General features: G+C 46.8%; 1 protein-coding gene across 1 annotated transcript; it reads left to right on the top strand.

Moving 5' to 3' along the window:
• Positions 1-26,557, top strand: DMBX1 (diencephalon/mesencephalon homeobox 1). Its single transcript, XM_048313501.1, is given in 6 exon segments — positions 1-98; positions 100-154; positions 14,309-14,474; positions 17,730-17,908; positions 19,101-19,455; positions 19,906-26,557. Coding segments are annotated over 6 exon segments (1,254 nt in total). The 3' UTR covers positions 20,307-26,557.
• Positions 26,558-26,839: the final 282 nt, after the last annotated feature.

The raw sequence follows: 26,839 nt of genomic DNA, 5'->3' as shown, positions 1-26,839 counted from the left end.
ATGCTGACTCCCGGTAGATGGCAGCTCCGCCGGGCGCGCAGGCAGCGCGCAGGCAGCGCGGGCGGATGGAGTAGGGCGGGCCGGGGCGCAGCGCCGCGCTCCCACGCGCGTCCCCGCTCCCACGGCGGGCGGAGAGGCTGCCCCACCGCCCCAGGTAAGAACCCCCCCGGGCAGCGCGGGTCCGGGTGGGCTGGGGATGCCGAGCGGGAAAGAAGAGCACTTTGGGGATGGCTTGCGAGGAGGGGGAATCTGTCCGAGGGGGAATGCGCGGCCGGCGGAGGGACCGCTGGCAGGGATGCGCGCACCGCCGAGGAGGAGAAGCCTAGCCCGTGCTCCAGCGCGAATTATGTGGCCTCCTGTGCTTCTTTTTTTTTTTTTTTTTTTTTTTTCCCCTTTTTTTTTTTTCTTTCTTGTTTATTTGGGGTATACCACGCTTAAAAAAAAAATCCAAACCACGGCGAAAAAAAAAAAAAAAATGCAACCCCCCCACTACCAGCTCGGGGCTTCGTTCCCTACTGACTCCAACTCCGAGCCCGCTCCGGTGTGGGTTTAGGCAGCTGGCGGGGATGCGAGGGTTATAACCCGGCTCAGGGAGTGGTGGGGGACGCGCATCCCTCTGTCAGCCGGGCTCCGCAGGAGGAGAGCGCAACTTTCCCCCCATTTACATAATGATGTTTTAGTAAGCTACGCAGCCTGGGGAGAGCTGCCGAGGGCAGAAACACCCCCGAGAGGGGCCGGGAGCAGGGGACGATGGCGATGGCCCCTCTGGGGGTGGCTCCAGGATTGTTTTTTCTTTCTGGTGCGGCTGGAAGTTGACTGCGGAAGGGAGGGCGAGATGCCGGCAGCGCTAGGAAGCCTTTTTAGGACAAATCACACCCCCACATCACCCCGTTGCGAGGTTAGACGGCAAAACGGACGGGGACCCCCCGTAAGGAGCTGGCAGGCCGGTCTTTGCGGCCCCCCCCCTTCGCGTTCTCCCTCTTTAAGGGGTGTATAAATCCCGGACCTGCGCTGTCAGCCCTTCTTGATAAATTAAGGGCTTCGCAGTCGAAACCTATTTACACCTCCATTATAGGGCTAACCAAATGGGGATCCGCATGCATATTTTTACCGCAAGAGATCTCATACATCTCCGCCAGAGTCGCCCCTCGGGCCATAGGATAACAGATAGCGAAGGGGGGTGGGTTGTGCTCCGCCGCGGCCAGCACTTGAGCGGAAAGAAGTCCGTGTCCCCACTCGGTGCTGGCTGCCCGGGGCACCCGGGACCCGTCCCCCTTGCAGAGGGCAAGGAGAGGGCGAGGGTGACCTCCCCGGAAGCCTTGCTGGGGACGGGACACACGGGCTCCTCTAGTCCAAAGCAAGGCCCTCGAGGAAGTTTCTCCTCCGATGGAGATGGGGTTTGACGGCGACACTCGCCGTGCCGGTCCCTTTATCTGGGGAGAGAAGAGGCGAGAAACTCCCTATACGGAGCCATCCTGTCCCCGCGGTCGGCGGCTTTCCCGGCTGTGCTCTCCATTTATTTCCAGGCGGCGACCTTGGGCGCCTGTGGGGGGACCCGGGATAGGTCCTTGGTGTCCCCGAGAGTCGCCTCGGCGAGGCCGTCAGCAGAAAGGAGGGAGGGGGTAACATCCCCCGTTTCCCGGTGGGATTCCCGCACCGAGCGCTGCCCGCTCCCTTTCGAAACGAAACGCGGGTGGAGCGAGGTGGCACCGCAGCCCCAGACCCGAGGAGGGTTCGGCCCAACAGCCCTGCCCCTGGCTGGGGGCTTTGCGGGGTTGTCCCCGCACCCTCTGCTCCAGCCGGCCGCGCTCCGGCTGTGTCCAGCATTCCGGCTCCACTTTCAGCGCCGGGGAAAAGAAATGTCCCCGCTCCGCCTCATCCCGTCCCCTCCGGCGGCCCCCTCCAGTTCCACTTGGTTAGCTCAAGTTTTCCATGTAAATGACAGTAATAAATATCTAATCATGTCCCGCAGCTATCGGCGGCTCGCCGAGCAGCCGGCATTAATGAGACTTCCAGGGGAAGTGGAGGAAAGGAGAGGGGGGGAAAAAAAAAATAAAAAGGAAAGTTTTTCCGCTCTCCCTGAAATGGTTTCTAGAGGCGCGGCCCGGCCGAGGTGACGGGGGGATGCGAGGTGCGGAGCCCCTCGCTCTCCGGAGCGATCCCAACTGTGGGGTCGCGCTCAGGTTCAAACCCGTCCCCTCTAATTAACCCCCTCCCCAAAATCCCAGCAATTCCCCTCGAGGGAGGGGCGAATCCGATCGCATCCCCGGGCTAGGGGCTGCTGTCCCGAAAGCCCCGCGGAGACGCGTGTGCCCATCCCCGCCGTGATTCCCAAACAATTAACGGAGCTGCAGTGAGCTTTGAATGCTGACAGTGGGCCGAGGGGGGAAGGCGGTGGGAAGGCTGCGGCTGAAATTAAACCATGAGAGTTGGATTTGTTCGCCTAACGCTAAACAAATGGACTGATTACCTTCTTTCCAAACGCATCAGTCATACTACATTAAGTAGCAGAGAGCTAATTATCCCAATTAGGAGGCTGATTTATAATTAATGGCTTAGACCAAGTGATAATTGGATGTTAATGGATAACAGTTTTGTCTGAAGTAGCCTCCCGCTTCCCCAAAGGCAGGGCTGGAGGGTTCGGGGTTTATTTACCCTCCCTCACCTCTGCACAGAACACAAAGCAAAAGAGAAGGGAAATCTGCTTTTAGCTGGGTCGGGTGGGACCCTCCTTGGGCTGGGGGAGCCGCTGGTCGCTTCCCAGCCAGCCCAGGGCTCGGCAAGGAGGGCTGCAGGGGTAACCTTCAGCACCCACCTTCCCCAGCTTTTTCATGCAATATCTGCTGCTTTTTTTCCTCTCCTCCCCGAGTCTCCAAGCCTTGGAGAGCTGACCCTGCTGGGTACCTCAGCCACCTACAGGACGTGGGTCGTGTTCTCGATGAAGGGCAAAGGCTGAGCCCCACGGGGTGCCCCAGTGCGGATGAGGCTGTTCCTGTGCCCCGCCTGTCCTAAGGAGAGCAGGATGGGACTCACCCACCAGATGAGAGATTTTACACCCTCCCTGGCCCACACTCCCCATGCAATGGCAGGCAGAGAGTAAATCTGCAGTTTCTCACTGCTCTTTCTCCTGACCACATCTCAGAACTGGCTCGCTGACTGTTCAGCTTCTCCCTTCCATGTTCACTTTTCACCCATGAGTAAGTCGATGCAAGTCAATCCCTCTTCCTTGTTTGCCCCAGCCGGAGAGACTTGGATCTACAACCCTTTGGCTTTTGGATTGTGCTTCTAAGCTCAGTTTTCCCATTCTAACTAAGAACTGTAATGGGCACAAAATTCCTGAAAGGAAAAGTGACTTCAACTCTGAGTTACCCCATGACTGATGAGAGGTTGTATTAAATTATGCCCACATCGTCAATGCAAAAATACACCCAAAATTGTACTGTCAGTACACAGAAAGCCAGTTTAGATGAGCTTTCCAGCTTTTCCTGCTAATTTAGAGATCTTGATGTCTAAATGGGAGATTCTCCTCATGCTCATGCACATGAGCAGGGATCTTACTGCCATATCAGAAGGCACAGCTCTGTTTCACAGAGCTGGTGCAGATGTTGCTTTTCCTTAGTGCCAGTGTCTCTGCCTGCACCGAAGAAACTGAGTCAGAGGAGCTTCCCACAAATCAGAGAGAAGGACAGGCTGGCCAGGCAACTTTTTCACAATATAGTTGTAAAGGGAGTGACTGCAGTGGGTTTTGTTCCCAGTGTCTTTATCCTTTAAAGAATGTTTTGCCGAGAAAGAGGGAAATTGACTGAAAAGGAGCCAGAGCGAAGAGTTCTTTTTCCTCTGTTATTTTTACAACCAGCTCTGACAAAACAAAGGTGCTGCAGAGAAAGTCCAGGACCAAGCTCTTCTGATATAGCTACTTACTGGTTTTACTGGTGATGCTGTGGGTCTTAGCTAGAAGTAGTCAATGTTTTCTAAGATTCCAGTGGTTTTTCAGAGGCATCACAAAATTTAGCTCTTCAAGTGGAAAATGCTTCTGCTGAAGCACTGATGAATGTCAATGGGCCTGAAACCCTTTCAAAAGGTTGAGAGCTGATTTCCACAACTTGTGTCTGAACAGCACATTTATAGCTACCTTGCTTCTTCTGGAAAAACACAGGAGTAGGGAAAATGCTGAAGAACACGGATTCAATAAATCCCAAAATTTCCAATCCTATACAGCTAGTAATAAACTAACCTACTTCGGGGGAATTTCCATCAAAATATGCTGGTTGTGAAGAGGATGGAGAACTCGGAAATGTAGCCAAATAGGAATTAATTCATGGTGCACCAGGGTTAGCCAAACTCCGGGACTTTTCTCGCTAGTTTATTTCACTCTAAGAGTTATTGAAATAGATTTAAAAAAAAAAAAAAAAAAAAAAAAAAAAAAAAGTCCTTTTAACTTCATTAAGTTTTGGATCAGATTTCTTCTGTTTCCTAAAGCAGGTCTGGTGGAATTACAGCTCATGGGAAGGAGAGAGTCTCTGAGGGAGGGCTGGGAGCAGGATGGACCAGCAGTGCTCCGAAGGGAGGGAAATGGGTATTTACACCAGGAGTTGAGGGTAGCTGGCACAGCTCTCTCAGGACCAGCTGTAGCCTCTGTATGGCCAGAGCAGATACTGACTTGAGAAATGGTGCTGTAAAACTGAAAGCGTGAGTGCGATGCTTGGGAACTCCACCTGGATCTTCCAAAGGAAAAGGAACAGTTGCACTGGGGGAGACGAGCTGATGGATCTCGCCAGGGAAAAAATGCTCGAGGGAGCTGTGGAAACCCGATGTCTCCAGCCGTGCTGAGCAGCGGGTGGAGCGAGCAGGGCTCTGCGAGCCCTCGGTGTGTGTGTTAGCCCGAGGTGGGTAAGCGTGCCTCTGCTGCGGGACTCCACATCTCCCCACAAAACCCAGCAGACGTCTAGCAGCTCTGCCTGCTTTACAGCACACAGCTCTTTAGAGCACACATCACCTGCTGGTGGCCAAAATACATTGCTTACCTTGGCAGCCGCACTTCTTTCGGTGTAGGGATCCAAACGCTTACGGGAAAGGAAGCCTTGCATGTACCCGTGGTGCTCCCCAGCCCCTGGCACTGCTGCCACTAACTCCAGTTCGTGGCCCTGTTTTAAGGTGGCACAAATCTTTCCTCCACCCCAGCCCCTCCTTGTAAAAGCCACTGAGCTCGAGCATCTTTTTTAGTGCTAGGATGAAAAATGGTGTTACCACTTGCAAAGAAGAAAAACTTAGAACTTCTGGTTTATTCTTTTAAGGTATTAGAAATCCCCCACAATTGCATGGCTTGTGGAGATGCCTTTCAGGATTTTTTTTTTCCATTTTTGACCAAGGTAGGATTGTCTGTCATTTTGCCTTATAGCTGATTTAAGTCTGAGCAGGAGCAGTTGCCATCATGTGTTTGTGACTGTAAGAATCATCTGCAGCGGCAGAGGCAGGGTCCAGCTGAACTTGCAGGAACATCCTGAGTTCAGGCTCTCAGCTTCTGTTGCTTTTGAATTTTGCTTGCTCTTTATATCTCTCAAAATCACCTTCAAGTAGAATTGCACTTGGCATCATAACCTCACAGCCTTCTATCTAATCACCTAAAAGAGCCCCTAGGAAAGTCCTTTTGTGCCAGCGGGGTTAAACTCCAGCAGTGTGGCAGAAACCACTGCATTTCACAAAGACACGCTGCTCCCCTCCTCGTGTGCGTACCAAACTCTCTCAACTTAACACTCAGAACTTACAGCTTCAACTTTTTACTTTCTACTAGATCAGTAGTGGTGGTGGTGGGTGGAGAAATCACCCTCCCTGCATGCCTCATCCCAGTGCCTGCCCGTGGAGCCCAGCATCTGGGCTGAGGATTGCACTGGGAGTGCCTGGAGCAAGCCCGCATTCCCCTCTGCCAGCCCGGCTTCCAGGCTTGCAGCACCTGGAAGCAGCAGGAATGGAACTGGGAATGTCTTAAACTGCCTCAGCAAATCTTTACAAAGCTCATCTATGCACTTCTTGCAGTGTTTGATCTCCCTTGTTAGGGCTCAGTGCTAGATTGTCAGATCAGTGTCGTGGTTGTGGTGCTCACACAGGTCCTTGTCACTAAAGGTCACAGGCTTAAAAACATATTTTGACACAGAACTGCAGATCCTTGTCTTCTTAATGAGACTGTCATGGGTAAAATCCTCCAGGATATTGCTCCATCTTCCAGGGAAGGGAGATCCCTGAACCAGAAGCCCCAAGAGGCTGCCTTCAAGACGGTCAGTTTGCTCATGGGAACAATCTGCAATCAAATACGCTGCAGGCAAAAGCTGTTTTGGGGGCAGAGAGCAAGCAGCAAGCCATCCTCCTGCTTCCAGCAGCCCTGGGGAAGGGCAGAGTGTGGGGAGTCTGGTTTGGAAAATTCCCTTTGCCAGCATTAGGGAAAACAAAATGCTTTTCAAGAGAGCCTTTTCCACAGAAGTGAGGCAGAGGGCTGAGCAGGTACTTCGGGCTTTTTTCATACAAACACCAAAGATAAACCCTTTAAGCAGCTCGTGAATTCAGTAGTTTGATTGCAGGGTACTTTAAGGTTACTCCAAGTTCTGAATTCAGGGCAGTCCAGAGGCAGAGATGCTGTAAGGTCTGGAGGGGGAAGCAGGTGGGCAGCACAGGAACATGCAAGCCTGGCTGCAGTGGGATGTGACCGCATTCCATATCCACGGATGTGGTGCGTACAGCATCAGTGTTGGCAGAGCTGGGCTGTAGGGTTCAGTTTCCATTCTGGTGTTAATGATAAGAAATCTTAAATGCAAGATTTTTTTGTTGTTGTTGTTGCTGACTGATGTGGAAGCAGAATGTGACGGGAAACCATAGTCAAAGTGATCTTCATATCAAGAGCTTTACCCAGGAAAATGTTCCACTTCAATATAAATTCCAAGAGCTTCTACTGAGGCTTGAGTGCTGCTCCAAAGGGGAGAAGGGAGGTTTGTCCTGGTTTGATCTGTAAGCACTGATTTTCTCGTGTAAATTACTACAAGCGAGGTATTTAGCACCCCAGTGATGTTTAGTAATGGCTCTCCTGGCTGCTGGGCTGCAAGCTGCTGGGCTCCAAGCCCTAAAACTTATCCCTCACTCAAAAGCAGAGACTTGGAGGATGTCTTTATTTTATTTTCTTCATTTTCGACCTAACAAGCCTGCCCTCTGAAGAATTCCTCTGCAAACAGAGGCATTGGAAAGTCTTTTGCCAGGAAGCATCTAATCAATCACTCGCTTCTGTTATCTGGGGCTTTTGGGTGAAAAATGATGATTTCCCAAAAGCCTTAAATAAAAATCACAGCAGCTGATGTGAGTTACCCCTGTCAGCCAGGGCCTGTTACCTCAGCCACTCACAGCCTGCTGTCGAGAGTTCGTAGAGTCCTGCAACAAAACTTCCTTGTCTCAGCAGGATGCTCTGAGGTTTGTTTTATAAAAATGACAAGCCCTCTCACATGCCATTATGTTTCCACTATAAAAAGATGAGCATTACAAACACAGTTTCTGTGCTCATCATCAGCACAGCCTCAAAGAGGCAATTATTTGACAAGGTCTACCCAAAAAATGGTGACGCTGTCCCTGACTGGAAGTATTTCCAGATTTCAGCTGCCAGCAGCCCTCCTGGTTTTAAGAAAAAGATCTCTTTATTTATACCAAGGTCACTAGGAATAGCTGAGTGTGAGCTGCAGGAATTGGTGTAATTGGTCAGGTTTTGCTTTCAGTGGGTTGTGACTTGTTTAACTAGATCCTCTTTAATTAAGATCTCTCTCTGCACTTAGAAATTAACTTCATTTAAATCCAGGGATTTTCACAGGTGTAAAAATATTTCAGGAAGATCAAAAATGCGGAGTCCTGAGGGGTTTTTTTGGGAGCTGTTCTCAATTCCTCATTTCAGTTATGAGGAAAGTCTTTTGGAAGCCTGTTTTTATGGTGCATGCTGCTCTTGGACTTTGACATTTGAATGAGAAACTATGATGTGTTGCAGTATTTCAAATTATTTATATTTCATCCACTACAAAGGTGAAATTGTTTCCTTAGACATTCAGTAATCTCACGTGAGGAACAAAACTGATTTATAACATGTTGGTTATTATCTTACATGATTTTGGGCCTTTATATATCTAAAAGATTTAGGGATATATTAGGAGAAAAAAAAAGAAAGATTGAAGAAAACCTCTTGCTAGGATCATTTATTCATAACCCCCCAGGTATGTAATTCATTTAGTACCAAATACATATAAACCCAATGTCTGTCTATAGAGTGAGCCTGTTTCCCTGGAATGTGAGTTACACAGAGTCAGAGATTTGTTATTTATCTTTCTGATTTGAAGTGTTTCTGAATAAGGAATTAAAGCATAAAATCATAACACAGAACAGCTCCAGGGAAGGTGAGGGGGGATATTCTGTTGTGGTTTTATTTTCAGTGGTGTTTATTGCCAGTGGTAATAAGGGGGAAAGGATGTTGCAGCACAAACCATTTGCTGTTATTCCCTGTTAGTAATGAACAGTGGGTTCCTGTGCTTTGCATAAACACCAACAGTGATTTGTAGCACCTTTGCAGGTGCTCAGGCTGAGGACCACAACTTTTCTTTTACATGACAGGGCTACTCCTATTTTTTTCTGTCACCTGCAGAACCCTGAACACCAATCAAGTGCACCAGATTTCTGTTTCATGCTTGGTTTTTTTTTTAACTGATCCTTTTCTTGTGTGCAAGCTGCGCCTTCCATCAGGGCACACACCCGAGGCTGTGCCGAGCTCTTCCAAACTTTAAATCCATCTGTGGTGAATCTCTTCATAAGCAATGAACTATGGTGTTGAAATTCCCTTCTCAAAGTGACTTTCTGAAGTCCAGATTTGAGGGTTTTTTGTACAGTTTATTCCCCATGTAAAGAAGGCGTCATACACCCTCTACACCATCACCAACCCTCCTGAGCTTTGATAAAGTGCTAAAGAAACACCTCACAGTGCCCACCAGTCAAAAGCAAACTCTGGTATCCTCTTCTTGAAACATCTAGGAATAATTCAGTATTTTTAACTCATAGGTTTTATCACCCCATTCTTCATTATGGCATCTGAGTGTTTTGTGTAGATCAATGAATTTAGTCTCAGTACTTCTTTGAGTTTGACATAACTCACTATATGAAGGGAAAAGAGAAAATGGTCCAAAGCCCCTGCAAAGCTACATGTCCTACATCCAGCCTCAGCGTCATCTCACCTGACAGTGTTTGCTTAAGAAGGGCAAAAGTCTTGTCCTAGGCATTTTTTTGCTTCTACCTCGGAAAACTGGCCAGAATAAGCTATTGAATAAAATTCCTCCATCTCACCTCAGTTTAGATTTGGGGAGCAAAAACAGTGTCTTGGTTTTAGAGCTCCGTCCCTCCAGAGCAGTGCTGGCACAGGGAGCTGCTGTGGATGCCCTAGTTCAGGACAGCTTGGGATGAGGATAAACTTGCCAGCAATGACAGGAGCTCTGTGGCCAGCACAAGGGACCCTTGAGTTTGCAGGATGCAGGGATAGATCCACTTCTCCATGAATGGGTTTTGTCAGTTCTGTAATTTTGCTGAAGACTTTGCGTGTGACTGGCAGGTGAAGCCAGGTACAGATTGATGATGTTTTGATGGGGGGAGTAAAGTGATGAAATGTGGACAGAAAATTGCCCTTATTTCAAATTGTTGGGTGCACTTAATTTAGCTCCAGGCTCCAGGGTGAATTTTGTGATTTTGTTGTGATGGTTTGCTGTTTTGGGGTTTTATTCCCTGATAGAAGGGAAAATATGGATGTTCTCTTGCCACGTACTTCTCAGAAAACTTCAATACCTCATTTTTTAAAATTGTTCTTAGGTCTGTTTCAATTCCACATACACAAGCCACTAGGAACAGGAGTTTTCACCTGCTGAGGAAATGCATGGGTCTCTCTTCGCATCTTCTCTCAGGACAGAATTACATGCAAAATTATACAAAATAGTTACCAGTTAAATAGGGAAACTTAAAGCCTTGTACAAAGCTGAGAATATTAAAACCCAGGGTCAGATCTCCCTTGTTAGGTGTTAGGTGGTGCATGATTAATTGCACCACTCTTGTGCTGGATGACTTGATGGGAACCTGAGGTTTTCAAGGCCAGTGTTGGGAAGGGACGGATGGGAGCCACGCTGGTTGGAGCAGTGCAGCTCTGCTCTGGGATAACGGGGTTCCTGTTTCCAGCTGGTAAATGTGCAAATTGTTTTGCATCAGATTGAACAGCAGCAGCTGAATACAGAGTGGTGGGGGTCGTGGATTAGTCTGGGATGGGCAGAATGCTACATTGCCTGGCCTCAAAGAAATGCAGGAATGGAGAAACCTGGATTTCTCACAGACAGCAGCAGTTAAAGCTAAGGGGAACCCCACGTCCTCTCTGTGCGGCTGGATCCTGGCAGGACACAGCCCCTGCAGTCTGAGAAGTCACAGGCTTGGGAAGAAAAATAGGCACAGCATCCATGAGTCTTCCATAGCAAAAATGTAAGTGAGAGGTAAAAGCCATGGAAGGGTTTTTGACACTGAGGTAGCAATGCCTGGACTGTAAGGACAGGAATGGGAACGCCGGCAGCGTCTGGTGCGGGGCATGGCGAGGAGACCTGACAGCCGGGTGCTGAGAAATGTGGGAAGCAGGGAGAGAGCAGGGCTTGTGATGCCGGGGGTGGGAGAGTCACTGCTGCTGCCCTGAGGGGCCATGCAGGAAGGGACCACCTGCCCCAGGAGGTCTCAGCCCAGGCACTGCATGGCAGCATCCCCGCCCTGTGCTGGGCAAACACTGCAGGACCAGCCCACAGGCTCCCAGCAGGGGCATTCTTCCCTCACCTACTGTTTTCCTGCACCTTTCCTCAGCTTCCATCTCCTTTCTCTGCTGCTCCTAACTCTTCAATGATCTCTGATGCACAAAATCAGGATAAGGATCCTTTCTTTCAGGATGGACCCTACTTTAACCTCCCAGTTTATCCACAGATGCTCAAGCCCATACCCTTCCATAAAGCAGGAGTCCAAACTTTGCTCTCATCCTCCTCCTGGCTGTCGCTGTTCCTGAGGCCCTCCAGCCATGCAGAGACATAAAAGATGCATTTGCAGATTTTGAAAATTAAGACCATCTATACAGCCAGTGGGAAAGGATCAGCTTATTTGGTTGCTTAATGAAATATAAAGATTATTTTAACCAGTGTAAGCACTATTCGACAGCTTGTGAAACACAGCAGTGGCTTGATGAATGGCTTCCTCCATTAAAAAAAATTGCTGCATGATGTCTTTTAAATATTTAATTTATTGGGGTTGGAGTGAGCTCAGAGCTGACAGTTAAACAGGAGCTATTTGTGGTCTCAGTTAACTTTGCTTACCCAGCTGAACCGTCTCGCTCAGTAAATTCCCTCATTTTTTACACTGAATCTGGGATGATACATTTGCTGCACAAGTGAGTAGGAAGTTCTGCCTGTTGTCTGCACTGCAGCGTAAAAGGCAGTTATCACCAAAGCTGTGATGGGCATTGACTCCCATCCTGAGTCCATCCCTATGAAGTCCTTCTCTTTTTTCTTTTTTTCTTTTTTTCTTTTTGATGCACTTTCTTCTAGGCCACCCAAAAATGTTCACATAAAATCATCTTTTAACAATCAAATACGCTGCAATATTCCTGGAGCAAGTGTTTCAGTGGAAACACTGAGCTCCAGACACAACACCACTGGCAGTGTCCTTGGAAGACCGTATAGTATGGGAAAATTCCCCTCCTCTCCCACTTCATTTTTCCTCTAATGTGCCAGCTTGCTGCACAGCTGACCACATGCAAGGGGGATTAGAAAAGAAAAACAGGCATTTCTGTGAGTTGGGAGTCAAAGACACTTGGCCTCCCCCGTATCTTCTGGCAAGGCTGAGCCCCGGTGTGGATTCTCCAGCGTCTGTTAAGGACAGAGGTCTGGCAGCAGCCCAGGGCAGTTAATAGGTTCTGTGTCCTCAAATGGTTTTCACGAAACACGCAGGAACTTAATAAGCTTTGAGACCTCCACCCTGCTGGCCAAAGCTGGTGCAACCAGCCAGCTGGTTCACTAGTGAGCTGGGAGGGGAGGAGGCAGAATGAAGCCGCAAATCTCTGTTTGACTGCCTGTGTTGGCCAGAAAAGCCAGGCCTGCCCTTGTCTGTCACAGCGAGGCAGTGAACAATTTTATTGGATGGGATGATGCTCTTGGGAACAGAACCACACCGAGGATGGGGTGAGGCTGCACCACAGATCAGTCTTTCCCAGGTGATGGCAGATGTCCTCTGTGGCCATGTCAGTGGTATATGTCACTGGGACATGTCCCTCAACACGTGCCACCAGCAGCAAAACTTTGCAGTCCAGGAAAGCAACATCACAGCTGTAATTTCGCTGTGAAGCCCATTGTGAGGAAAATAAATATACATGCCAAAAATCTGTTGGTGTGTGACATCCCTCACCTTGAGCAGAGAACCAGCAAACAATTTTGTCATTGCTTAGATCTTCCCTAAGCTGCGTTAGAGCAGAGCAGAGCTATGGCATTCTTGTATTTTGGTTGGTACCTGAACTAAAAATGTCCATTTTCACAGTTCAGCTTGGAATAGTGGGGAGTGAATGCAGAGAGGGTGAACAGGAAGACACAAAACAGAGGAAGTTGGCATCAGAGTGTGAGTCAGAACTTTGTGGTGTAACCACACCTGGACCTGTCACCCTTCATCAGCTCTCAGGGTTGAAATGATGCAGTGCCAGAGCATGAGGGACTTGGGGAAACAGCAGTGAGGCTGAGCACTAAATTCCCAAATTAGGGATTTATAGTTTACTGCAACCTCTTTGAGAAGACAATCCCAAAACCAGAACTCACGTTCATGAGAGTCATCCCTGAGCTGGCAGAGTGTTTGACCAAACTCCAGCTGCATGTTTCCCTCCCCTGTTCCTGGGCACCACAACGGAGAGAAGCCACAAGATGCCCCACACCCTATGCTACAAAATTCGGCTTCTTTTCCAAGAAACTCCAGCTTGGTCTCTGGCTATGGCACAGGGTCGCTTCATGTTTGTGTTTCTTACATCAAGGTGGAGAGTACAGGAGTTCAGAGCAGGAGGGGCAGTGGGACCAACTCATTTCCCTCTTCAAAGTGAGTCTGAACCTCCATGGTATAAATCATTTACAAGAAAATATAAAGGTCGTTTCTCAGTACAGAAAATACAGCAGATAATTGTTCTTCCAAGTTTTCACTGTTCATTGCATCAAGTTCCTCCTAAAACCATGGGCATTTCTCCTAAAATCATCACCTCCCTCCAGTGTTCAAATTGGTTTCTAAGAGGCTGCCTGAGAAGATGTCTGCTTTCCTTAAGTTAGTCCAACTGACCCTCTTTCCCTGAACGTTTGTTCATTGCACTGGCTTTCCAGACGGTGACTTGCTGATGTAAACGGTGGTTTAAAAAATTTATTTTGTGGCTAATGTTTCACAACTTCCTTTCTGATGTCTTACAAACTGCAGAAACGACGTCCTGGAGGCCCTCAGTCATTTACAACAGGGATGAATGAAGCATTGCTCAGCTTTTGAGATCAATATTAGCTCAGTTTTACAGATGGTCTGTAAGGAAAAAGAGCTTGAAGTTTCATGCAGAGCCCACACTAGAAAAAAAAGCCATTAGTTTTCTGAAATAATTTCCTTGCTATTGAGCTATGAAATGTCGGTATTTATTGCAAACCTTATTCCCTCTTTAGCCATAACATTTTTGGTGCTATTACATTGCAGATTTATTTTCTTTAACACCACATGCTTTTTTTTTTGTTCTTTCCCTGTATCATTTGTGTTTTCTTAAGAAGACCTGTAAGAAAAATGCATAATCAATGGAAACAAATTATAAATTAGTTCAGATGGGGAACATTATTTGACATTCCAGCAATGGGATTACAAAACAGTCTACTGTAGGAAATGATAGGGACAAAATCCCAGCTAACCCTGGGATAGAGCTAGGACAATGCATTAAAAGTCACTGTAATATGATGCGTTGTGGTATGCAAAAAATTAATTTCCCTTATTTCAATCAGCATGAGTAGGATGTATTCAGATTCTGGGCTTTCAGTTTAGAAGCCAGACTGGCGTTGATGGTGCTTTAGGAGATATTTGCATTCCCATCCCTAAACCTGTTGGAGCTGAGGGGTCGGACATGAGCCTTGCATGCAGCACTTTAATTTTGAGCTCAGCATTTCCAAAGCTCTCCTGAGACTCCAGGATGCTGGAACAGCACATCCCTAAGCCCGTTTCTCCTGTGGGTGATGTTTTGCAGGTCTATGTCACCATGCAGCACTATGGAGTGAACGGCTACTCCCTGCACGCCATGAACTCACTGAGTGCCATGTACAACCTCCACCAGCAGGCAGCTCAGCAGGCCCAGCATGCCCCCGACTACCGGCCCTCGGTGCATGCCCTCACCCTGGCAGAGAGACTGGCTGGTAAGAACAACTCATGGCTTTTGCCCTTCCCTGGCACTAAATACCCACCCAAACAAACAAAAAGAAACCACCAAAAAAAATCCCCTTGTTGCTTGCATTGAGTGAAACTCCTCTGGAGTGTGACAGAGCCAAGGGCATGGTGTGCTCTTCAGGACTGGCCCTGTGGCCAAGCTCTGCAGGTGACACCTGACCTCCAATGTTTGCTGGCAGCTTGCTTCAGACTGGCGCCCGATGGCTGAGAAGTGGAGGGAAGAGATGAGATGTGGCCCCACTATATGGGATATAAAAGAGAGATATATGGGATTGAAAAGAGAGAATAAAAAGACACTGAAAGGTGTTATAACAAGTGAACAGAAAGCAGCAAAGAATTTTACAGTCTTGTCAGTAAATAAGGGCAAAATGAACGTGATCACAAAGTAAATTGGATTTCCTGGCTCAGGCACCAGCTCAGGTCTTGCATTCCCTAACAGCCACCTCCTGCCAGCCCAGACCGTGTCTTGCTTCTCCACATTGTCCCTTAATGCAACCAGAAGTTTGAGGAATGTCTTCCCAGGCGGGCAATCCACAAAGGCATGATGATAAAGGTCTTGGACTCTTTGGATCAGTGAGCCACAGCTGGCTGTCACATCTTCATGTCAGCAATATTCCCTTATCCAGCTGCTAATTGTGATCTTCTTAACATGGTTCTCAATGGCCTGTGGGATCTTTGAGGAGGTGCAGGGCAGAGCAGGAGTCACTGTCCTCATCAATAAACAACCAAAGCGGAATTAAGGAGACCTGGACTCTTCTACTGGCTCTGCTGCTGGACTGCAGAGTGATGACAAGAAAGCACTGTCCTTGTCCCAGTCATCCATCCCCTTGTTCCCTGCCCCTTTCAGTATGCAGGTGGTCAGATGGGAGCAGATGGCCCTGAACTCTGCAATGTCCCTTGCAGACCCGGGGTCTCAAGGTGCCCCTTTTCTAGCTGCGAAGATCTCTTGAAAGATGTTTGTGATCTCCTGTATCTTTTAGAGTAGAGCATGGAGGATTTAATGTCTTTGGCCCTAACTAGAGTAAAGCAGAGGAAGATGAAAAAAGAATAAAAAAGCTATTCTCGTATTCTTGACCAGAAGATTCAATTGGTTTCCTGACCTCTTATCTTTAAAATTAATAACCCACCTGGAAGACTTTCGAAACTAAATCCCACAGTCCCCTTGTTTGCTTATCATTGGCTGGGTAGGCATTATACACCTACAAGCTGTTTCCTTTGCAGTTGCCTCACATTCTGTTACTTCTGAATATCTTTCAGTGCAGGTTATAGATCTCATTTGCCTTCCAGGGACAGCCAGAATAAAGCAGCACAAAAGCAAATGACCTTAAGTCAGAAAACAGAGGTTTCTGATTTTAAGTGCAAAGCCTCACCTGCAATTTATATTCTCCTTCTTGCACAAAGCCTGAAAACATAGTTAAAACATTAAAATAATTGCTGGTTGCCTCTTGCTGGAGTGGCCAAACTTAATGCATGAGCTGCTGCCTCAGGGGAGCTGGTAAGTCTAACCTCTACTCTAGAAATTTGGGAATATTCCAGCCTGCAGGTAGGGTGTTTAACCAGTGCCCTTTCTCCTGTTTTCGTGTACTTGAAACACAAATGTTAGCTTTTTAAAATGTTTTGGGGGCAGCTTCAATTTCATCTCTTGTGCTGGAATATCCCTTCTCCTCACCTGGCTGCACTGTGAGCTGTGCCTGGGTGCATCAAGGATGGTCCCTCTGCCTCCAAAGGGGCAGCTTTATCAGCAGCATTTGAACTCCCCAAGGAGCTCCAATACCTCAAACACGAGAGTCTCTTGTATGCAACCAGCACTATATTGTTGAAGACCTTTAGCCTGATCACATCTTTGCCAGGTTGCCAAAACCACGCAGCTCTGGCAATCCCCCAGAAGGGCGCTGCGAGTGCTGACCTAGAATGGAACAGCTGGAAGTTTTGGAAGAGGAATGTTTGAGCGGTGCAAAGCTGATTTGCTACACTCCTTAGCCAGTGGATCTGAGACCTGGCTGTGTGGTGCTGGGGGTGGCCCCGACAGCAGGTTTAGGTTTATTGTTTAGATTCATGTCACGATGCTCGTGACAAAAGCACAAATAAACAGCAGCCAGAGCCTTCATCAGGCTCCGTGCACTGATAGTGCCAGTTTTTCTCCCTGTTCCATTGTTTTCTCGTGTATTCATTACTCTCTTCTACTGGAAGTCACATTCTTAACTGAATTAAAAATGATACCAGACACTGCTCTTTCTGCATTTCCTCTTTGAGAGCAAACCTCTTGCCAGACTGCTTCATACCAGGGCTGTAGCACAGCATGTCCCAACTTGCATAATAAAGGGTAGGTTTTTTTCATTTTCAAGTAACTTATTTTCATTGATTTAAGATCTTTTTACTCCCACGAACTGTTGTGCAATAATAACGCCCCTGGTAAAATAATAAGCCCTTTACTGTTGGCCTCAGATTTTCCCCAGTCTGAATTTCTTCTCTGCTCTCAGTTTTCCAAGCTTGGTTTGCAAAGTCTGACCTTGTGAGTAGCTGCTCTGCTGAGAAGAGCTCAGCACATGAGCTCTGGGCTTGCAACCAGTGGGGCTGGACGTGGCCCTGGCTGGAGTTTCCACCCCAGATGCTGAAGAGTGTCTGTGCTCAGTAAAGGATGTGCTTTAGAGCTAAATGCACAAAAGCACGTGAGCTTAAATGCTGTCTGAACTGGAGCCCAGAACAGCTCTCCAATATCATGCCTTGAAGACTACAGTGAGCTCCACAAAAGACGTTAAAGAAGTACAACAGTGAACGTCCCCGCATCGTTTTTATTTGTGTTTCTTAATGAAAGATACCTATGCCATGGTGGGGTCTGGGCATCTGCATGTCCTGCCACACTGATGTTGAAGCAGATTGAGTTATTTCAACCAAATTCAGCACTGGAGTCTCAACAGCTTCCACAGATGTCACAGAAAGAAATTCTTTCTACAGAAACAGCTTTTAGAATCATAGAATGATGGGGGCTGGAAGTGATCTCAGAGGTCATCTAGTTTTAACCCCTCTGCTATGGTTTTGTCTCTTTGGACACATCAATTAACCAGTAAAATCCATATGTGTGTTTTTATTAGCACTAAAGCAATCGAAAGAACATTTTGTAGTTTTTTCTGATGTTAGCAAGTGCTTTATTCGACTGTCAGCATACAAATTCCAATAATTAAATTGGCCACTTTTCTTGTCTTCCAACGGCTGTACATTTCAAGACATCATTTTGGAGGCACGTTATGGATCCCAGCACCGCAAACAAAGGCGAAGTCGCACGGCCTTCACCGCCCAGCAGCTGGAGGCACTGGAGAAGACCTTCCAGAAGACTCACTATCCAGATGTGGTGATGAGAGAGCGGCTGGCCATGTGCACCAACCTGCCTGAAGCCAGAGTCCAGGTACCGATACCCTGTGGGTTTGCGAGTGGGGATGTTTAAGAGAACATAGCGGGGTTCCCAGAGGGCTGACAACTCCCTTGACCTTTCAGGATTCTTCCAATGGAACCAAAGATTTCGGGGCAGTGAAGTTGTCAAAGGCAGGGGCAGGGAGGATAAAATCATCCAAAGTCACACATCTGCTTAAGTAACTTCAAATCCACGCCCACATTTTTTAAATTTAGGATTGTCTGAAGTGCACAATGGTTTTCATTTGTCCTTTCACATTTCTTTAGGGGAAATTTTAGAAACAGCAACAGAAATCTACTTATTTATTTATTTGCAAGGCTTTTCTGGCTTTCTCAAAAAAGTAGAGACCCAAGTAATTCCAGCTGCTCATTTCCACCAGAGTCAATATTTGTAACGTCTCAGGCCAAGGTTTGTGTTTGCTTCTTGGTTTTTGTTTGCTTTTTTTTTTTAGTTTCAACTTGTGAAATGTTCTAGTTCATAACCTGCTGGTGAAGAGGTTCTTGTCTTTTAAAACGCAAATAGTCTTCATCGGAAAGAGAAAAACTACTGGAAAAAAATTAGTTCTTTGATATAAATATCAAAACATTCTGATCAAAAAGTGGTTTGTTTCCCTATCTAACCAACCAAAGAACATGACCAAGATCTGCAAATATATTTCTTCTAATCCCTGTCTGCTGATTTAGGTTAAAAAATATATGGATTCTCCCCTCCTTTCCTAAATGCAGTTGCCAGACAACAGCCTATGTCAGCAATGACTTACTTTGAGTGCTGCCATCGTAGTTTTGATACACTTACAACCCAATGGTTTTAGAAACGTAACAGACTGTAAGCCAATGTCACTTCATCAGACATTACAGCTGCAAGACGTTCTTTTTGGATGCAGCTGCCTAACCAATTCAGGGGGAAAAAACCTAACAAACCCCAGAAAACACCAGCAGTGGAGTGTCTTAAAGAATCAATATAGAGGCTAGGTATTTTTTAAAGTCTGATTGATACGTTATTTGTAGATGCACTGAAAACAGTCGAGTTCTAAGGTCCAGCAAAGTGGAATAGCCTTTGGGCGCAGTGGGCTTGCAGCACCTCATTACTTGGGGTTCCCCTGAAGCTCCCAGGCGGAATGATGCTGAATTTGGCACTAAGCAAGATTCTCACTGGTTTTTCTCCCCTGCTGCTTGTGGCACTGAAGGTCTGGTTCAAGAACCGGAGAGCCAAATTCCGGAAGAAGCAGCGTAGCCTGCAGAAAGAGCAGCTGCAGAAGCAGAAGGACTGTGAGGGGAGCCACAGTGAGGGAAAGATGGACCCACCAGTGCTGGAGACCCAGGCTCCCACCCCAGACACTGAGAAGGTCCAGAGCCTCCCCAGCGAGGCTGGCACAGACCTCAACCTGACCCTGTCGGAGCAGTCAGCCAGCGAGTCAGCGCCCGAGGACCAGACCGAGAGAGAGGAGGAGTTCAAGAGCACCTTGGATGAGGCCAAAGTGGACAAGAGCCCTGGTGTGGACAGCAAGGCTTTGAACTGCAAGAGAGCGAGCCCAAAAGCAGGTGAGGGGCAGCATCTTGATGGGGGTTGGTGTTAGGACCCCTTTCCAAGGGAGTGCTGGTGATTGGGTATAGTCCCATATTCCCTGTGGAGTGGGTGCTCACAGATAGGCTGCCCACGCTTGTCCTCTTGTCCTCAGCACTGAACAGGCCCCACAGAGGGCAGCATGTCCATTGCTAGAGCACTGAAAGAGCAAAGCCTTCTGCCCCAGTTAGACCTTGGGGAGAACAGTGCCCAGCAGCAGCAGAGAGCTCAGCCCCATTTCTGCACTCTGAGGTGCCAAGTATGGGAAAGGCACACATTTAGCTCTCATGGGCTGTCACACCCCCTCTCATTTGCCCTCCAATGCAAGAGACAAGCCCATGCTGCTGCCCGAACCCTTCTAGGGTGTGAATAAGCACCTGCATGCAGCCTGTAGGAATAACCCCCATCCCCTCTGTCTCCTGCTACAGAGTCTCCCATCAGCGCGACTGTGACGCCTTCATCCAGCAGTGGCCTGGCTCAGACTCACTCCTACTCCTCCTCGCCCCTGAGCCTCTTCCGCCTGCAGGAGCAGTTCCGCCAGCACATGGCAGCCACCAACAACTTGGTCCATTACTCCTCCTTTGAAATGGGGACACCGTCTGCCATGCCCTACTTGGGCATGAACGTCAACATGGCCCCGCTAAGCTCCCTGCACTGTCAGTCCTATTACCAGTCGCTGTCCCACGCTCAGCAGGTCTGGTCCTCCCCCATCCTGCAGGCCTCCAGCTCCCTGCCAAGCCTGAACAGTAAAACCACGAGCATTGAGAACCTGAGGCTCCGGGCGAAGCAGCACGCGGCGTCCCTGGGGCTGGACACCCTCCCCAACTGACTGCCCACGAGAAGATGCACCAGAGGTTGGCACTACACACGGCACTCCTTGGATCCCCACGTGCTCCCACCTCTTCCTGAAGTAAGGTGCTCCCATGCAGGGAAAACTTTGCATTTATTGACGTCTTACTAGCACCATGGTTGCGTCAGACACTGCTACTGGCTTGGTCTTCACTAAATGTTTAATGAGGAAGGGGGAGAAGATCTATGTTTAGACAGATGAACTGTCCTCTGGACTGCCATGAGTTAAGGCTGTGATGTTGAGGAGGAGCCCCCTGTCCTCATCCCCTCAATAAGGTGCCAACTGTGTTATATTCACTTTTTTGTTGTTGTTGTTGCGTTCTTTGGGGGAAGAAAGAGTCCTGCTTTGTCTTGTATATAGTTTATAATGTTGACAGCGCCCATCACCTGTGTGTTACTGTCAGTGTTACAGAACCATGACCTCTTTTGCTTTTATTCCCCTTTCCTTTTCAATTTTAGTAGCTAGTATCAGAGTTACAAATCAGCCATCCTCTCGACCTCAGCTGGTAGCTTGTTGCTCTTCTTGGGTCAGCATCCTAAAGGTGTTCATGGGGAAGAGAAATGATTGTGCACTTCACCTCTCCACTTCTCCCTTCTCTGCTGAAGATAATTTTTTAACAACTGGGAAATGACCTGAAGGTGAATTTCCTGTTTAGGCACTTCCTATAAGGCAAGCATTTTTTGTTTTCTTTTTAATAGCACTTGCTCAAAGACGACAAAATATTGGCCAAATGCTGCTGGCTGGGAGAAAATGAAGGCCGAATTTGCAGGATTATTTTTGATCTATTTTATTTCCTCTTTGATCTTCAATGAAGTGCAAACTTTATTTACAAATTACAGGGTTTTCTTTTTGGTGAGCATTTTGGTCTTACTTTGACTATAGATAATAAAAATTTCGTATGGACTCCTGGTGTGTTCATACACCATTAATTTTATGGTTCTTTGACGAAAAACTTGATGTAAGCTGTGTCTAGAAAAACTCTGATCACCAAATTCTATCCTCGAGCCCTCAGTTCCGAAAGTGGTTATCAAGCAAAAATGTAACAAGTGAAAAATGCTGAACTTCTGGAGGCAAAGCAGGTGTAAGCAGGGGCTTTATATTCTCTGTGGAGCTGAGGGGGGATAGATGAACTTGCCAAAAATGCAGGGTTTGCAAGTAACCAAAATTCACCAACCTCAGAATTGTTGCATTGAACAGTTTCAGTCTCATTTCATTGGAATGACCCATCATTCATCCTTGGGTGGTTTTCCTTGTTGGAAAGGAATGATTCTGCCAGTTTAAATCACTTTTTGGTTGTTGTTTTTTCTTTTTTGCCTAACCAAATAAACATTTTGGACCCACTGCTATTACTCTGAGCATTAGGGAGGGATGATATCCAGATCTAATCTCTAATATCGCCTAGGACCAAAAAAATCCAGAGTGACTCTGGGGCAGGTGGTCTGTTTGTATCCCAGGAGTGTCGACTGCGTGTGTCACTAACAGACTGGGAAGAGCTGTGCTGTCTCTCTGCAAATAATCATAATTGATTTAACATGAAGCATAGACCCATAGCCTGTGGCCCCTCTCACTCCCACCTTGCTTCATGCTGGGGCAACAGCCAGGGGTCAAATTACCTCTTTAAACATGGAAGAAAAGAGTGTTTTCAGCTACATCCATGCTTCTTGAAAAAACATCTAACTCCTGCAAATAGAGATGTAAGAATAGCCAAGTTTGATGGGAAATAGTGCTTTATCCCTCATAAAGCTGTAGCAGGAGCAGACCTCTGGGTGGGGGCAGCTCATCAACCGCACCAGCTTCCAAGGAAAACGGAGTGTCTTCCATAAATATTTCCATTGTGCCAAACACTTCAGTTTGGGGCTTTTCTCTCATGCTTTAGTTTTCCTGACTGTGTCAAATCAGCCCCCGTGACCGGCAGAATTCTCCACTTTGCCAAAACCAAATGTATTTGTAGGAAGCAGATTTTTGGCTGCCGCTTTCAAAGGAGTCTGAATAAATTAAAACCACCAAAGCACATTTACTCTGTCCAAAAAGAAAGTCCCAGCTTTCCTTTTTTGCAGCCTGTCACCCAAACCAAGGACACCCAAACAAAGCTTTAATTTTCCTCCTCCTTCCTCAAAAGGCTCTATTCTCCTATATTTTTTCTGTGCCCTGCTAACCTCTGCGCCTTTATAGGCTGTGGAATTGTTTTACCAGAGCAGAGCAAACACAAATTGAATTAATGCCCCTTCCAATGTTGTTCCCTGGTGCCAGTGAACAAGCGAGGCAATTGGGTGTGAGATCAGATCTACACTTCAGCTCTTTTTTAATTAATAAAAGATGCCCATGAAACTGCAGCTCATGCCAGTGGGTGTTTCAGGCAGAGAGCAGAGGGTTGCAGTCACTCTTGTACCATCCCAGGTAAGACAGGCATCTCTTCTCTGTCCATGGGGCTGGAATAGGAGGCATCAGCTCACAGCAGGGCAGGTACAGCCTTACCATGGAAGGTCAGAACGCATGGATTTATGGCCTGCTCCTGCAAAGTGAGGACAGGGAGCGCAGGAGATAAGCTCACTTGATCCAGCACTAGATTTGCTGTGATCCTCTGGAGGGAGATGAGACCTTCCCCACTGAGCCAAGGAGGGAAACTCTTCCCTGTGCCTCGGTGCAAAAATTCGTTTTAACATTCACAGCCTTCACATGTCTTGACCGACCCTGGAGCCTGACCCCTTTCATCCCTGTGTTATTGCTGATCTCCTTCCTCACAGAGGCTTGGAACTGCTACCAGGGCATCTCTCACACCATTAAAAACCAACATTGAGATGAGGCCAGCACAACTCAGGAAGCAAACTGGGAGAGGAGACATTCGGATCTCCATCAGTCCATAGGGGTGTCGGTTCAGTGCCATCCTCATCTGCCTCTGCAAGGAGCAGCAGCTGACTGAGGCGCAGCTGGTCCTGGACTGGGGCATGTGAATGATTCCCACCTGCAGATTAGTTCTCCCATTCTGAATCAGGATAAAAATATCTAAAATTTAAAAATAAGCAGGGAAAAAAAAATAGATTGTCTTAAATACAGATGAGCCCCTGAAGTGTTTTATGCAACATTTGGGGTTTACCTTGTTACAGTCAAGCTCAAACATCCATGAGGGGAGTGAGCTGGCATGAAAAGCCAGAATTGATCTGGAAATGCAAAGACACATGAATTTAGGCTCACAGCTTGCAAAAGATTAGTAGTCAATTATCTGTCAAAACGGACTCTTTCCTGTATATTGTTTTAAGGTCTCTGAGCTCTTGGGCTATTTTTGACCAATAGAAAATTATGAAAAAACATAGGGAGAAACTCCCCATTCAGTTTAATCCTGTGTATGTATCGGGAAGACTGAAGGGATGGATTCTGCATCATTCCTCTTTGAACTTTGCAAAGCTGGATGTTTCTCCAGGTGGGAAGAACCCCTGCGAATGTCCCGATTTGTGATGTGAGATCTGCTTGTCCCCTTCCCCTCCACCAGCCCCAGCTATTTAAGAAAATGAAGTCACTGATGAGTCTCAGAATCAAAACAGATTGAGGTTCCCTTCTCCTCACTTCTAGATGGAGGTCTGATACTTCTTAACAAACATTTCAGTTGGATATTACACAGCTTCTTCCATCACAGGCATGAAATGCTTGGAGTGTAACACAGAGATCCTACCTCATCAGACAGATGAACGATTACAGGGGAGAAAAAGAGCTACCCATCCCCTCTGGATGCTGTGCCAACCTGGTGCCAGGGCATTGCTGGGACAGCTTCAGCCACAGGGAGATTAAATGTAAAAAGGAAGCAACATTTTGTGTTCTGTGAGGCAGGTGTTCAAGTTGGTTTTTTAATGTATGGAAGGAATGCCAAACAAATGCACAGCATGGCACAGAGGCTGGGAAAAGAATAGGTCCAATCCTTTAAAAACAGTGCTGGAAACTCCGGACAAAGTCTCCCTAGTTCCTGTTTGGAAACAGGTTACAGATCTGGAGATGTCCTCTGCTAGTCTTTTCCCCTTCCTATGGTTTTGTTTACTTTGCCTCTGCTTGGTGAACCAACTCCAGCTCCAAACCTTCCCTAGTGAATTCATAAAGGTTTTATATATGGTCCTTGCAAGATCAAGGCCCAGGAGAAAACCAGTCACAATATTCAGGGCAAAAGTTTGCATTTAAATTTCTTCTACTCTGCAAGAGATGTCTAATTAGTATTAAATTTTTTTAAAAAAATAAAAAAAGGAGATATTTAAACAGTTCAGGAGAAATGCTAAATGAGAAAATATCCAGTAATGATGCTGGGAGACTAAAAGGAAACATTTTTTTTTTCTTTTTTTTGTCTTTTTTTTTTTTGCTAAGAATGGGAAACATCCTTGGTGGTGAATATGGGAATAAAGAGAGGTATGTTTTTTCCCTATATTTCCTCCATGAAAAATCATCATTTGCTGTGTAGGAAACACAAAGAATGCTGCCAAATATGAAAATAACCATCAGCAAGCAGATCCCTCCACATCTCCTTTCTCATTTAGGTATTTCACCATGTGAAGAATTTTAATGTGTTGCCACTGCAGCCAGCCAAAGAGATGCTTGTCTTTGCTGAAGAAATACCAAAGTGGGTGGACACAGAGGAGGAAACTGTAATTATTTCTGTCCCTGTGTTCCACGTGTGCTACTTCCATTGACATGACAATTTTGAGCAACATCAGGATATCTCTGAAGAGTTCATACGTAAAGGATTAAAAAAACCCCTCTAGAAAAGGAATGCAAATTAAAACCCACCATTTTCTATTAGTTTAATTACAGTAGCTATGAAACATAATTCAGTTAAGCTTGAAAAAAGCCAATTACAGAACTTTCCTGCTGGTTTTTACAAGCTGTGTTGATTTTTCTTTTCCTCCCTTCTTAGCCCTCCATGTGCCCCTTGCTGGCTTTTTATGATCTGTTCTAGAGCAGCATAATACATCTCCTGGGGTTTTTTTCTTCTGAGTGAAAACAAGCTATTTCTCTGCGTAGGTCTGCTCTCAGCCCAAATCCATAGTGGAAGGATAAGAAGAGGCTGGTGCAATAAACAGCAAAAAGGAAAACCCCCAAAAATTTCAACAATGCAAGATCAAACAAACAAAAAAAATCCCCTGCTCTGCCGTGCGGCTGCGACCTTCCCACCGTGTTACACAACAGGCCAGCAATGATTAAGGTTCCCTGTTTTCCACAGACTTTGCAGATGCTCTTTGCTTCCCAGCTGCCCAGGCAGCAGCCTCCACATCGTCCCTGGCTTTCCTGGACTCCTGGGGAAGAGATGCACACGCTGAGGTGCCTCCTCTGCATGTGGGTGTCTCCCCTTAACTCAGGCTCTCGTTAATGCCAACGCTGAGCTCGGCCCCAGCGCCTCGTGCAAAGGTCAGGATGTGTCCCAGGACTTGCTGGCTTCAGAGGAACCTGCTGGGGTTTGTAGAGTGAGACCCAGACATGGCACAAAGACAGACCCTCATCACTGCTGTGATGCCAGAGTGGAATTATTGCACCAGCTTCAGTGGAGCAATGCCACGGCTGAGGACAACACCTAAGCCCCACATTAATTTGTAAAGAATATACAATTTTTCATATACTAACCAAAAAAAAAATTCATTTATATTTTTAATAGTCTGGGTTCCAGGCTGGAAGGCCTCTTCAAAATCTCTTTAAGACACACATTAAGCCCGTAGCAAGTTAAATGGTGCAGCTGGTGCCCTATGAATGGCCAAAGCCTTTTCTAACTGCTCTGGCAATTGAGTGGGGCCATCTCATAAGGAAGAACTTTAGATGTGTCTGTGCGATGGAAAATAACTTTTTGGTTTATTTTCTCACACCAGGAGGCAATCAATCTATTCTTTTTTTCCCAGGTTCTGACCCAAGGTGTACAGTTAGCTGCAAAGTGTATCCGTGTTTGTATGTCAAACCCATCTTGCAAAGGAACAAAGGCTTTTAAATTGCAAAAAGGAAATCAAAGTAATATACTGTACAGATTGCTGTAAAATTGAGCTTTAGTGTAAGACCTTGTGCTTTAGAATTCACTATTGAGGAACTCAAATGTGTATCATATTTATTTATTCTGGTAGGTGAAAGGAGAAGAAAACAAAAAGAGTTTATATTCATTTCTGAAAAGCTGCAGCATGATGCTATGTACCGATTGTGCCAGTCCTGCTTTCTGTAAAATTATTGCCTGTTTTCATACTCCGCTAATAAAAAGGAAAAAACATCAAGGAAAATGCATTTTGTGAATCATTCATTAACCTGAGGCTGGGCCAACACGGAAAAAGCTGCACAAAAAGGTGCTGAATAACTGCTTCTTGCTGTTGGGGTCAACATCTCCAGCTGGGGTGGCAGGTGGAAATTCCCCCTTGGCCACAAGGCACCAAAGCAGTGGCTGCAGCATCTCTTGTCACCTTCCTGCACAACCCAGGGAAAAATTCCTGCCTGATGAGGTGATGGTAGGAAAGACCTGACCAGAGAGCACATCTCTAGACAGTGGTGCAGGAGAAGTTTGACCA

The sequence above is a fragment of the Corvus hawaiiensis genome, chromosome 9, assembly GCF_020740725.1.
Source record: "Corvus hawaiiensis isolate bCorHaw1 chromosome 9, bCorHaw1.pri.cur, whole genome shotgun sequence".
Classification (NCBI taxonomy): Eukaryota; Metazoa; Chordata; class Aves; order Passeriformes; family Corvidae; genus Corvus; species Corvus hawaiiensis.
This window is presented reverse-complemented; position numbering and strand designations above follow the sequence as displayed.